This window comes from Chiloscyllium plagiosum, unplaced genomic scaffold (genome assembly GCF_037043375.1).
Source record: "Chiloscyllium plagiosum isolate Xiang-an unplaced genomic scaffold, Cpla_swu_hap1 HiC_scaffold_9, whole genome shotgun sequence".
Taxonomy (NCBI): Eukaryota; Metazoa; Chordata; class Chondrichthyes; order Orectolobiformes; family Hemiscylliidae; genus Chiloscyllium; species Chiloscyllium plagiosum.
This window is the reverse complement of record NW_028270147.1, coordinates 61,233,406-61,248,443: the sequence shown is the minus strand read 5'-3', so window position 1 is coordinate 61,248,443 and position 15,038 is coordinate 61,233,406. Positions and strand designations below refer to the sequence as shown.

At 41.0% G+C, this 15,038-nt stretch overlaps 1 protein-coding gene across 3 annotated transcripts in view; it reads left to right on the top strand.

Annotated features, from left to right (window-relative positions):
• Positions 1-15,038, top strand: part of pde4ba (phosphodiesterase 4B, cAMP-specific a) — a 629,074-nt gene that overhangs the window by 441,156 nt on the left and 172,880 nt on the right. For all 3 annotated transcript variants that reach the window (XM_043699422.2, XM_043699426.2, XM_043699428.2), the window contains one exon: positions 311-505. In XM_043699422.2, the coding sequence (XP_043555357.1) occupies positions 311-505 (195 nt within the window). The remainder of the gene's footprint in view (positions 1-310; positions 506-15,038) is intronic.

The window sequence follows — 15,038 nt, the reverse complement described above, 5'->3', positions numbered from 1 at the left end:
GCTTTTCCAATACCACAAGCGTGCAACTCTAATTGTTTTGCAATTGGTAAATGTTGATGATCAGTTTGAAGAACTATACAATTTTGACTTGATTGGATTTTTTTTTTGGTTATTCTTATGGTGGCAAATTCAAAGTTCAAGTGGCAGAGACCTAGGTTCAGGCCCCTATCTACCATAAATATTAAGTTATTTGTGGTTCAATCAAAACAATGAAAATAAAATACATGTTATAAGAGAGATTCAGTCTTGACCTTTATATTACCTTGTAAGCATTTGCCAATACAGATTTTTTTTTTTTTGTTTTTAATAGTTTTGATGTTGAGAATGGACCTTCTCCAGGCCGGAGTCCACTGGATCCTCAGGTCAGCCCTGGATCAGGACTTGTATTGCACACTAATTTCCCAAGCCACAGCCAACGACGAGAATCCTTTCTGTATCGCTCAGACAGTGATTATGAATTATCACCAAAATCTATGTCTAGGAATTCATCAATTGCAAGTGAAATGTAAGTAGGTTGGTAACTTCATAGCATTCAGAGCTGTTAACATTTGAACTTGATGCTTTTAGATGAAGTGCAACAATATAATGGGGGCAAAGTGTCGAAGATTAATATGTTTTAAAATTGTAACCTGATTTGTCAGCTGTTCTAACTGAGTTGGACTATGGATCCTCTGGGACGCTAGTTTCATCAGCTAAATTTAGATTAACTACTTTGAATGTCTTAGTCACTGAAGTAAGAAGCACTTTTTCCCATCAACATCCCCTGGACACAGTGGCCTCACACCAACAAGAATTGTAGACATAACCTATTGTATAAACCAAACAGATGCAAAGCTTTGTACAAAACCTAATCTTTTGGAGTGAAAACAATTTAGAATAATTTTGTGGACCACCATTCATGTTTTAAGTATTGAAGCAAATTATATTATTTTCAATCATTTAAGAAAATACAATGGTAGATTAAGCCATCTTGATGTATTGACAATTGGATGCACAGATTCAGTTTCACAAAATGAAAAGACAGTGAAAATTTAGCACCTCTCAATTGCTATCTGTATCATTGTGAAGCTTGAACTTATAATCCTTTCTCTGTATGAGAAAGCTGAATTAAATACTTTCCTCTCTATCTTCATCTTTCTTTTCTTCTTCTCTTCCTTCCCCCCTGCCACTTTTTCCTTAGCCTGTATTTTGTATCTCCTCTGTTCTTTTCTTCCCAATCTTCATTTTCTCTCTTTCTATTGATTCTATTAATCATTATTTTTCTCTGTTGTTTTGTTTGTATCCACTTTAAGATTGGCTACAGGTTTTTTTCTCTCTGATTTCTCTCAGTAGTCACTGAAAGAAAGCTAGATAACACAATAGATACAGGATTATCCCAGCATTTCTTGATCAAAAATAAGTGACTTATTCTTTACTTTCCACTTTGTTTAAAAACAAACTCCTTTCACTGTGTAGCAAGGGCAGTTAATAGCTGTTATGCTAATAGTCATATGACACCATGTTATTTTCCAAAAGTTTATTTGAAATCACAACCTTTCAGAGCTCTGCTTCTTCAACCGGGACATGGGGTTGTACTGACTTCTGACTCAAATTATGTCAGATCTCATAGAACAGGGACCTAAGGAAAGAAGACTCTGATGGAATCCATGCACATTGTGTCTCTGTAAATAGTGCATATTGCTAATGAATATTCCTCAATTTGCACTTCTATGATGTCCAAACCTTATCTGTAAAATGCATCCAAAACGTAGTTGTGATATTTAAACACACTGTTGCTCAATGAATTGTCAATCATTCCAGATCCTTTAAAATATCAATAGCAAAAACTCCAAGTAACTGTGCAATTGATAAAACTGAACAGAGGGCCAGAGTAATAAGTAAAACAATATTTTCCCTGGTGCACAGTTGTTTATACACTAATAGAAATCTCTGCTCTCAGCCAAAAACATATAATAATGTTTTCTTTAATGAAATTGGACATCAATGATTGATTTTTCTTAAAAACTTTTATAAAACATTCTATTGTACATTATATTGGTTTTATATACAATGCATGGTGGATGACTGGGAAAACAAGTGCCATATATTGACATGCAGGATATGAGGGACCATGGTACAGGTGGATGGGAGGCATTATGTGATATGAATGGGCCATTGGGGGTGGGTCAAAGGGAAAGGGATTGAGGGTCTTACTATTGTTTTAACAAGGGTGTTGTCCCAGAAAGTACTTAGCATCTGTTGCAGTAAAGGGCTTTGGGAAAATCCTGAGGCTGTTTTTCCTTGGATAACAAGAGAAATGGCAGCAATTGCTATGTAGTCACTATGCAGAGAAGGACAAGAGAGCACTTGTAAAGTGTCAGTTAATTCTGAAGGGATGGCAGGTTTACTACCAACATGGTTCAACGATAATACATGGTGATCATGAATCAATTATTGATTGTTGTAAAAACCTATCTAGTTCACTGATATACTTTTAAGGCAGGAAAATTGCGATCCTTACCTGGCCTGGCCTACACATGACTCCAGACACACTGCATTATGGTAGACTCTGAACTGTCCCCTAAGGCAAGCTACTCAATTCAAAGCTAATTAAGATTGGGCAATAGATGCTGGCCCAGCCAGCGACACCCACATCCTATTAAGGCATAAAGAAAAAGGAAGTGCAATACTTAGTGATATTCTACTTGTGTGGCAAATGTGTACATATATTTGTGACCGGTTTTAAAGTAAATTAATATCATTGTGGTACAAAGAATTGGAGGAAGGCCATTTTTTTTGGTTTTAGGCAGAATCTTTCACAAGTTGATTGAAGATTGATACTCACAGGTAAAGGAATGGCTAGGAGGTAGAAAGCCTTCAAAAATGAAATAAGAAGAGTCCAAAGACAGAATGTTCCTGTTAGGATGAAGAGCCATGCTGGATGACTCGCGAAATTGAGGTTCTAGTCAAGAAAAAGAAGGAAGCATATTTCAGGTATTGACAGGAGGGATTGAGTGAATCCCTGGAGGAGTATAACGGCACTAGGAGTATACTTAGGACAGAAATCAGGAGTGCAAAAAGGGGTCCTGAGAGAGCTTTGGCAAATAAGGTTAGGGAGAATCCAAAGGGTTTCTACAAATACATTAAGGGCGGAAGAATAACTAGGGAGTAAATAGGGTCCCTTGAAAATCAACAAGGCTGCCTATGTGTGGAACCGCAGATGGGTGAGATACTAAATGAGTATTTTGCCTCCATGTTTACTGTGGAGAAGGACATGGAAGCTAGAGAACTTGACAAAATAAATAACAATATCTTTAAGAAAATGTCCAATTAATGGAGGAGATGCTGTATGTCTTAAAATACATAAAGGTAAATAAATCCCCAGGACCTCATTAAGTGTACTTTATAACTTTGTGGGAAGCTAGGGAAGTGATTGTTGGGCCCCTTGCTGAGATATTTGTATAATTGATAGCCACGGGGTATGGTGTCGGAAGACTAGAGGGTGGCTAACATAGTGCCACGATTTAAGAAAGGTGGGAGCATGACATTGGTGGTGGATAGGTTGTTGCTGGGGTGGGGTGGGTGGGTGGGGGGAGGCGGGTGGAGAATTCTGAGGGACAAGATTTACATGTATTTGGAAAGGCAAGGACAGATTAGGGATAGTCAACATGGTTTTGTGCATGGGAAATCATGGGAAAACTTGACTGAGTTTTTTGAAGAAGTAACAAAGAGGATTGTTGAAGACAATCAATATTGATATATTTATTGTTGCCTATTAGGACTTCAGTAAGATGCTCTAACAAGGTTCCACGTGGTAGCCTGATTAACAAGGTCATACCACATGGTTAACTAGCCATTTGGATACAGAACTGGCTCAAAGTAGGAGACAGAGGGGGGTGGTGGAGGATTGATTTTTTGACTGGACGTCTGTGACCAGCGGTGTGCTGGGTCCACTGCTTGTTTTTGTCATCTATATAAATGATTTGGATGTGAATGTAGGATGTATTATAGTAAGTTTGCAGATGGCACCAAAGTTGGAGGTGTAGTGGACAATGAAGAAGGTTTATTGTACAGGATTGTTGAGAAGGTGTTTAGTACGCTTGCTTTTATTGGTCAGTATATTGAACATAGGAGTTGGGAGGTCATGTTGTGGCTGTACAGACATTGATTAGGCCATTTTTGGAATACTGCATTCAGTTCTAGTCTCCCTGCTGTAGGAAAGGTGCTGTTAAACTTGAAAGGGTTCAGAAAAGATTTATAAGGATGTTGCCAGGGGTGAAGCATTTGATCTATAGGGAGAGCTGAATAGGCTGGGGTTATTTTCCTTGGAATGTCATGGACTGAGGTGTGGCCTTATAGAAGTTTGTAAAATCATGGAGGACATGGATAGGGTGAATAGTCAAAATCTTTTCCTCAGGCCAAGGGAATCCAAAACTAGAGGACATAGCTTTAAGGTGAAAGGGGAAAGATTTAAAATGAATTTAAGGGGCAACTACCTCTGGCGCATATATGGAATGAGCTGCCAGAGGAAGTGGTGGAGGCTGGTACAATTACAACATTTAAAAGGCATCTGGATTGGTATTTGAATAGGTAAGGTTTAGAGGGATATGGGCCAAATGCTGGCAAATGGGAGTAGATTAATTTAGGATATCTGGTCGGCATGGACAGGTTGGGCCGAAGGATCTGTTTCCGTGCTGTACATCTCTACCACTCTGTGTCTCTAAGTCCAATGCTTTGCATTATAAGAAAAATATCTTCTTTGTGGCATCATCTAACTACACTACATGTTCAAATAACCATCTGCTAAAATCCTTATCCATGTCTTTGTAATCGTGATTCCAATATGCTTAGTTAGCATTCCACAATACCCCTCAGTAAACCTGTGGTTGCCAAAACTCTGCTGCCCACATCTTAACCCACATGATGTCCCATTTTACACATCAATTCTATGTTCAGTGACCTACATTGACTCTGGGATAAGCAATTCATTGATTTGTAAATTCTCTTCCTTGGTTTCAAATTGCTTGATGACCTTTTCCCTCATTCTGAAATCTTCTCCAACCCTCTTGAGATATCTGCATTCTTCCAGTCTGACCTTTTGGGCATCCTAAATTTTAATCATTTACACCACTCCTGTGTCTTTAGCTGCTAGAGCCCTGAGCTTTGGTGATTATCCCCCCTGCCCCCAGAAAGAAAATCCCTCTACCCTGTCACTCTTTAAGATATTCCTTAAACCTTACCTCACTGACCAGCTTTTGGTTTTCTTCTTGATGTGTCATATGTGGCTCAGTATGAAATTGTACCTTTTGTAATCCTGTAAAGAGTTTCAAGACATTATGCAACGTTAAAGGCAATTTTAAAATGAAACATGTGTTTCTCATGTATTTAATATGGCAGTGTAAACTCAACTATAACACTCATCCTGATAAAAGGAACTGGTTAACTGTTTCAACACAAAATATAAATATTTGACTTGGTGAGTCTTGGAAGTTTCTGAATGTGTGGCAGAGTACTAATTTACAGCAGTATACATATTCAGGGTAATCATTCGGTTAACTCCCCTTTGCTAAAAAGACGTTGACTAATTCCAATGCTTTGCAGATCTGTATGTGGGAGAGAACTTAAGAAAACAAACAGGGAGTAAAGTAACTCTGCTGAAAGTTTTTACTCTTCCTTGTACTGGAGCATTTTACCAAAGGTTCAAGCAGCAGATCATCATCTTGGCTCAATCTAGATAATAAAGCCCAACAGGTGACTAAAGAAGGGAGAAGCAGAGGCATCTCAGTTGAGTCTGATCCAATTCTTGCCAAATGTCCAAGATCTCTCATACTGTACACAGGTTTCTTTGATTCTATAATTAGGGGGACAGTTTGCAAGCCGGATTGAAAGACACGCATGATGTGTTGCCTGCCCGGTGCCAGGATGCAGGACATCTCTGACTGGTTTGAAAGGATCTTGGAGTGGGAGGAGTAGGGTCCAGTTGTTGTGGTCCATGTTGGAACTAACAACATAGGCAAGGGTAGGATGGAGGGCCTGTTTGGGGATCATTGAGCACTAGGAATGAAATTAAGGAAGTCATAATCTCTGGATTACTGCCCAGGTCACATGCAAATTGGCTTAGGGACAAGAAAAGTAGGGAAGTAAACATATGGCTAAGGGAATGGTGTGGGAAAGAGGGGTTCCATTTCATGGGGCATTTTGGAACCTGGGGAATCTGTACCGATGGGACGGTCTCCACCTGAACTGTTCAGAAACCCGTGTTGTAGCAAAAAGGGCAAATAAGGTGGTCAATAGGACTTTAAACTTGTGAGTTGGGGAGAAGGGAAAGGGAAAGCAACAGAAAGTATGGTGATAAAAGACAAGCAGCAGGTTAGCATGTATGCAGGAGGGTTTAAGTTCAAGGCAGACTATGAAAGAAGCAAAAATGAAGGATAACTCTGGAGATGTTAGTGATGTTGTGAATCATGATGGTAAGAAACTAGCATAAAGGCAATTTACCTGAATGCTTTTAGCATTTGTAACAAGATCGATAAGTTATCGGCGCAAATCATCGTGAACAAATATGTTTCGGTCGCCATCATGGAGACATGGGTGCAGAATGGTCATGATGAGGAATCAAATATCCAGGGGTACCAGACTATTCGGAAGGAAAGACAGGAATGCAAGGGAGATGTTGTAGCTCTGATATTCTAGGACGACATCAAGGCAGTGCAGAGAGATGATATAGGTTCTATGAAGCATTTGATGGAAGTTAGGAATTCCAAGAAGAAAAAGTCACTGATAGGCATAGTCTATAGGTCACTGAATAATAACTTCACATTGGGGTGGGCAATAAACAAGAAAATAACTAATGCCTGCAAAAATAGTACAGCTATTATCATGGGGGATTTTAATTTTTAGTGCAGATTGGTCGAACCAACTCGGTCAGGGTAGCCTTGAGGAGGAATTCGTGATAGTTTTCTTGAACGGCATGTAATGGAACCAACTAGGAAGCAAGCTATTCTAGATCTGGTCCTGTGTAATGAGGCAGGAATAATTAATTACCTCATAGTTAGGGATCCTGTTAGAAGAAGTGATCACAGTATGGTTGAATTTAGAATACAGATGAAGAATGTGATGATAAAACCCAATACCAGGGTCCTGTGCTTGAATAAGGGGGACTATGATAGAATGAGGGAGGACCTGGCTAAAGTAGATTGGAAACTGACTTTATGGTGCGACAGTTGATGAGCAGTGGAGGACCTTCTAAGAAATCTTTCAAAGTGCTCAGCAAAAGTATTTTCCAGTGAGAAGGAAGGACTGTAAGAAGAGGGGTAAATTGCCATGGGTGTTCAAGGAAATAAGGCAGGCTATCAAAGTGAACGAGAAGGCATACAAAGTGGCCAACAACAGCAGGCATCTAGAAGATTGGGAAAACTTTAACGGTCAACAGAAAGCCACAAAAAGAGCTATAAAGAAAAGTAGGACAAGAATATGAGGAAAAAAAAACTAGCACAATATAAAGACAGATAGCAAAAGTTTCTAAAAATACATAAAACAAAGAAGAGTGGCTAGAGTAAACGTTGGCCCTTTTAGAGGATGAGAAGGGACAGTTAATTATGGGATATGATGAAATGGCTGAGGCATTGATCTTCACCATGAAGGATACTAATAACATGCCAGTAAGTGATGAAGAGACGAAGGTAGTGAGGATCTGGAAACAATCATTGTTACAGAGGAGCTAGTATTGGGTAAGATAATGGAGCTAAAGATAGCTATATCTCCTGGCCCTGATGGAATGCATCCCAGGGTACTAAAAGGGATGGCGGAAGAAATAGCAGCTGCACTGGCAGTAATTTTCCATACTTCGCTGTACTTTGGGGCAGTCCCAGCAGATTGGAAAACAGCAAATATGATGCCACTGTTTAAAAAGAGAAGTAGACAAAAAATGGGGAACAATTGGCCAGTGAGCTTAATCTTTGTAGTGGGGAAGATGCTTGAGTCTATTATCAAGGAAGAAATAGCAGGGCATCTCGAAATAAATTGTCCCATTGTATAGATGCAGCATGGGTTCACGAAGGGCAGGTCATGCTTCACAAATCTTTTCAAACTTTTTGAAGACCTTTCAAGCAAGGTGGACAATGGGGACGCAGTGGATTTCCCAAAGGCCTTTGACAAGGTGCCGCACATGAGGCTACTGCATAAGATAAGAATGCATGGTGTTAGGGGGTAGAGTATTAGCGTGGATAGAGGATTGACTGACAAGAAGCAAAGAGTGGGGATAAATGAGTGCCATTCTGGCTGGCAATCAGTGACTAATAGTGTGCCTCAGGGATTGTTGTTGAGACCACAATTATTTACAATTTGCTTAAATGATTTGGAGTTGGGGACCAAGTGTATGGTGTCAATATCTGCTGATGAGACTAAGATGAGTGGCAGAGCAAAGTGTGTAGAGGACTGTGAAACTTTGCAGAGGAACACAGATACATTGAGTGGGCAAAGGTCTGGCCGATGGAATACAATGTTAGTAAATGTGAAGTCATACATTTTGGTAGGAGTAACAGGAAAATAGATTATTACTTGAATGGTAAAAAGTTGCAGCATGCTGCTGTGCAGAGGAACCTGGGTGCCCTTGTGCATGAATCACAGAAGGTTGGTCTGCATGTACAACAAGTAATTAGGAAGGCAAATGGAGTTTTGTCCTTAATAAAAGCAAATTACTGCAGATGCTGGAATATGAAACCAAAAGAGAAAATGCTGGAAAATCTCAGCAGGTCTGGCAGCATCTGCAAGGAGAGAAAAGAGCTAAAATTTCGATTCTAACTGACCCTTTGTCAAAGCTTTGATAAAGGGTCAGTTAGACTCGAAATGTCAGCTCTTTTCTCTCCTTACAGATGCTGCCAGACCTGCTGAGATTTTCCAGCATTTTCTCTTTTGGAGTTTTGTCCTTCATTGCTAAAGGAATTGAGTTTAAAAACAGAGGTAATGTTACAACTGTACAAGGTGCTGGTGAGGCCACGCCTGGACTAGTGTGTGCAGATTTGGACTCCTTACTTAAGAAAGGATGTACTGGCACTGGAGGGGGTGCAGAGAAGGTTCAGTAGGTTGATTCCGCAGTTGAGGAGGTTGGTTTATGAGGAGAGGCTGAGTAGACTAGGATTATATTCATTGGAATTCAGAAAAATGAGTGGGGGGCGAATCTAATAGAAACATATAAAATTATGGTAGGTGAAACTAGGACAAGAGGGCATGGCCTCAAGATTAGAGGAAGCATGTTTTGAACTGAACTGAGAAGGAACTTCTTTACCCTGAGAGTTGTTAATCTATGGAATTCCTTGCCTAGGGAAGTAGTTGAAGCTAGTTCAGTAATCGCTTTTAAAACTAAGGTAGATACTTTTGGGTAAGTGGAGCTGAGTCCCTGAAAAGATTAGCCATGATCTTATTGAGTGGTGGAGTGTACGTGAAGGGCCCAACAGCCTACTCCTACTGCTGCTAGTTCTTATGTTCTTAATTAGATTAGATTAGATTAGATTACATACAGTGTGGAAACAGGCCCTTCGGCCCAACAGGTCCACACCGCCCCGCCGAAGCGCAACCCACCCATACACCTACATTTACCCCTTACCTAACACTACGGGCAATTTAGCATGGCCAATTCACCTGACCTGCACATCTTTGGACTGTGGGAGGAAACCGGAGCACCCGGAGAAAACCCACGCAGACACGGGGAGAACGTGCAAACTCCACACAGTCAGTCGCCTGAGGCGGGAATTGAACCCAGGTCTCTGGCGCTGTGAGGCAGCAGTGCTAACCACTGTGCCACCGTGCCGCCCACAAATTATTAGTTTGTCTTTTCCAAAAAGACTTCAGGTGAAATTAACTAATTCAGTAAAGACCAAGAATCAAGGCTGGGGCCCTTTAGCTTTAATGAGTTAATGCTATACAGGAAATGGCGAATTTACCATTTGCAGTTTGAAGCTGTTACGTAATTTTAATGGAAGTCACTGCAGCAGATGATTTCCAGAGTGGATGAACAATAAATAAACAATAAAGTTAGTACTTCATTTGGATTTCACCAACCCTGAGACAGTACCCAAATATAAATAGTTTTCAACAAGCAGGCTTTGTCAGCAACTGCATTATCTTTGAAAACTATTGGCTTTTGCACTTTGGCAAATAGCAATGCAGACATTCTAGGTAATCCAGTGAACTGGAATTAATGTTGCAAATGGTGAAAGCAATGTATTACAAAGAACTCAAGCAACATAAACAGGTAATTTAACCCAATATGTTTATATGCATTACAAAGCCCTTCTTCTAACACTTTGATTTTTCCATGGAATATGGCCATTGCTGGTAAGACCTGCATTTGTTGCCCATCCCCAAATGCATGCACACTGAGTGCAAAGCATACCAAACACCTTCTTCACTATCCTATCTATTGCGACTCCACTTTCAAGGAGCTATGAACCTGCACTCCAAGGTCTCTTTGTTCAGCAGCACTCTGGTCAGAGTATTGAATACAGGAGTTGGGAGGTCATGTTGCAGCTGTAAAGGACATTGGTTAGGCCACTCGGAATATTGCATGCAATTCTGGTCTCCTTCCTATCAAGTTTTGAAACTTGAAAGGGTTCCTATCAAGTTTTGAAACTTGAAAGGGTTCAGAAAAGATTTACAAGGATGTTGCCAGGGTTGGAGGATTTGAGCTCTAGGAAGAGGCTGAACAGGCTGGGACTGTTTTCCCTGGAGCGTTGGAGGCTGAGGGGTGACCTTTATAGAGATTTACACAATCATGAGGGGCATGGATAGGATAAATAGAGTCTTTTCTCTGGGGCCAGGGAGTCCAGAACTAGAGGGCATAAGTTTAGGGTGAGAGGGGAAAGATATAAAAGAGACCTAAGGGGCAACCTTTTCACGCAGAGGGTGGTACATTTATGGAATGAGCTGCCAGAGGATGTTGTGGAGGCTGACACAATTGCAACATTTAAGAGGCATTTGGATGGGTATATGAATAGGAAGGGTTTGGAGGGAAATGGGCGGGATGCTGGCAGGTGGGGCTAGATTGGGTTGGGATATCTGGCCGGCATGGACAAGTTGGACCGAAGGGTCTGTTTTCGTGCTGTACATCTCTATTACTCAATGGCTTCCTAGGGCAGTTAAAAGTAAATTAAATTGCTGTGGGGCTGAAATCACATATACACCACAGCAGGTAAAGGTGACATTATACTTCCCTAAACAATAGTAATGAACCAGGTGGGTTTTCACGACAAAAGATATATTTTTCATGGTCACCATTAGAGGCACAAGTTACATTAACTGAAATCAAATTCCACCAGCTCCCAGAATGGATTTACATACATGTCACCCAGGGCACTAGGCTGGACCTATGGATTATTAATGCAGTGATATTACCACAAAACACTGTTTTTACCAAATATGCATGCTGTGGTTCACCTTATTTAAGGAAGAAATATATGGAGGCAGTTCAGGAAAGGTTTACTGGACTAATTCCACCTCAAGGTCCGAGATGGCCTCCTCCTTCCATGATCCTAACTTCCTTTCCCACGTGGTTGATGATGCTGTCCAGCGCATCTCCTCCACTTCACGCACCACTGCCCTTGAACTTCCCCCCCCCCCTCCCAACGCAACAAGGACTTGACTCCCGGTCCTCACCTTCCACCCCACCAACCTCCGCATACATCGCATCATCCTCCACTGCTTCCACCACCCCTATCAGCGGTCCAGAGAGACCATTCCCTCCGTGACTCCCTTGTCAGGTCCACAACCCCCACCAGCCCACACCCCACTCCTGGCACCTTTCCCTGCCACAGCAGGGAGTGCTAAACCTGCGCCCACACCACTCCCCTCACGTCTGTTCAAGGCCCCAAGGGATCCTTCCACAACAGTCAAAAATTTACCAATGTCATCCAATGCATCCGTTGCCTCCAATGTGGTCTCCTTTAGTCTGGGGAGACAGGACGCAAATTTGCAGATCATTTCAGAGAACATCTCTGGGACACCTGCACCCACCAACCCCACAGCCCTGTGGCTGAACACTTCAACTCCCCCTCCCATTCCGTCAAGGACCATGCAGTTCCTGGGCCGCCTCCACCTCCAAACTGTTACCACCCAACACCTGGAGGAAGAACGCCTCATATTCCACCTTGGGACCCTTCAACTACACAGGATAAATGTGAGTTTCAACAGCTTCATTATTTCCCCTCTCCCCACATTATCACAGTCCCAAGCCTCCAAATCGACACCACCCTCCAGACCTGTCCATTACTCCACCCCCCCCCCACCCCCGACCTATCACCTTCTTCCTCACCTCTATCCACCTATAATTTTCTCAGCTACCTTGCACCCAACTCCACCCCCCACACATTTATCTCTTAGCCCCGGCCCACACGCCTCATTTCTGATGAAGGGCTTATGCCCAAAACGTCGATTCTCTTGCTCCTTGGATGCTGCCTGACCTTTTTTGGTTTCCCAGAAACACACACACAACTAATATTTGGAATGGGCAGATTGCCTTATGAACAAAGGCTACCCTGGCTAGCTGTGGATCAGAGGGAGTTCGGAAGAGTAATAGGTTACTTGATGAAAATACATAAAATTCTGAGGAGTCTTCACAGAATAGATATGTAAAGTGTTACTGTTTAAAAACCACCATTCACCCATTGAAAACAGGGATTAGGAATTTCTTTTCTCTAAGCTTTGGGAATCTTTGGAATAGTCTTCCTGAAAAAGTGGTGCAAGTGGAGACCTTAAATATTTTTTAAACAGATTCTTGTTAAGCAAAAGCTTTAAAGGTTATCTAGGGTAGGTGGGAATGTGGGGTTTAGATTACAATCAAATTAACCATTAATTTATTCAATGTGTGGAGCAAACTTGAGGAGCTGAATGGTTTAAGCCCGTTCCAGATTGATATGTTTGCATCAAAACATTCAAGTCTTCGACCTGAAGCATTAATTCTGATTCTAATATTGGCAAATCTGCTGAGAATTTCTTGTTTTAATTCAGAAAATCCCACATCTGCAGTCTTCTGCTTCTGGCTAATCAATATTTTAAAGTATTGATTATATTGACCACTGGGTGAAAGTCAGGGCTGCAGATGTTGGAGATCAGAGTCAAGATTAGAGTGGTGCTGGAAAAGTACAGCAGGTCAGGCAGTATCTGAAGAGCAGGAAAATCGACGTTTCAGGCAAAAGGCCTTTATCAGGAATCTATTTTGACTATGGATTATAATTCAACAGAAACTTGCCAAAAGCAGGAAATTTCCTGAAGATGCTTACTCATATTGGCATATAGTTCCATTGCTGTTGGCTTCTCTCTCATGTCTTGTCTGAATAGTCAATTGTCATGTGAGCTTTAACAATAAGGGTGTTGATCTTTTGACTATATGCTGTTAATTGAGAATCATGACTATCAGCCATGCATATATTTAAATTGTCTTCATCCTTCTGTATGCTTCTAATCTCCCAATTTGTCATATGGGATAGCAAAGGAAAAACATACCCAGAAAGTCATCTGTTACTACCTGCAAGCCATTTGGCACAGAGGGGCATCCACATTCTAGCCCAGTTCTGTTCTCCCCAATCATCCAGACTTGCAAATGTCGCTAGATTATGTTTAAGAGCAAGAGCCCTGATTGATTTAATCACCATCCAAACTGAGGCAGTTGAGGCTATTTAGGTTACTTCCATCACTGCCTTATTTGCAACACACATTTGGATAGAACTCTTTTTCAATGCAAAGTAATGACACCGTGTACCAACCACTGAACCAGATGAAAAAAATCATGCAAGTCGGTTGTTCAGTTTCTGGGGCTTGATTTTCAACTAAACAGATGTTAATCTTTCAGAGCCAATAATAAATCTGTTCTAATTTTATTTACTGCCATTGCTAGTTTCCCCACTGCCAGTAAGCTCCACGTCAGAAAACTTGAGTGTCTCCATGGACATATACTGTGCCAGAAACACAAGCAGTATCAGCATTGAGAAAGAGCTGGAAGAGGAGTCCAGTTGGATTGAAAGAACAATTATAGTGTTCTTTTGCAAATTTGAAGTTTGCCCAATGTTACCTTTATACTACTCTGACATAATACTGCAGTTGCTACATTTATGACTATAAGAAAAGGCATTCAAGAGTATTCGGGATAATACAAGTTGCTGTTCATGTTGCACTTTGGTGCCAGAATTAAAGTGATTTCAAATCAAAAACATTTATTTAGTACAAGAGCAAATTACAACTAATCCTGGAAATCTGAAATAAAAACAGAAAATTCAGAAAGTACTTAGGTCAGTCAGCATCTGTGGAGAAATAAGCAGAATTAAAATTTCAGCTCGATCTTTTATCAAAACTGGATAAAGTTAGTGATGTAACTGGCTTTAAGAAAATAGAGGTGGGGAAGGAAGAGGAAATAAAAGGAATAGCTTATGTTTACATTGAAATTTTCATAACTACAGAATGCTGAAAATATCTAAAAGACAATGAAGTACTTTTGAGGTCTAGTCACTAAGATAGAAAATGTGGCACCAATTTATGCTAATCAAATCCCTAAAAAGAGCAATGTAATAATGACCTAATAATTTGCTGGTTCGTTCTTTCATGCGATGTGGGTGAAATGATTGTAACAAGGTTAGCCAGATGAATCTCTTAGAATATGAGCTCCCTGGACCAGGTTAACAGACCTAATCAGAGAGCCTTGGCTGACTGATATAAACAGAGTTATCAGGTTCTGCTCACTCTCAGAGCTGGCTTAAGGAAACTTAACCAGTGTCAAGTACTGTGCACGTGTAAATAAAAGGTGGCTTGATGATAGGATACTGATCTTTGAAGTTATTTTAGTGGGCGCTAATGGCAAGGCCCACAATTATTCCAAATTGCCCGAATGAAGCTGATGATGAACCACCTTCTGTATCCACTGCAGTTGATCTGGCACAGGGAAACCTTCTGTGCTGATACAGAGGGAGTTCCAGGATTTTGATCGAGTCACAAATGATGAAGCATGACTTCTAATATGGATGGAGTTATGAATGTTGGCCAAACTACCAGGGGTAATTCCAGTGCTCCTCTTC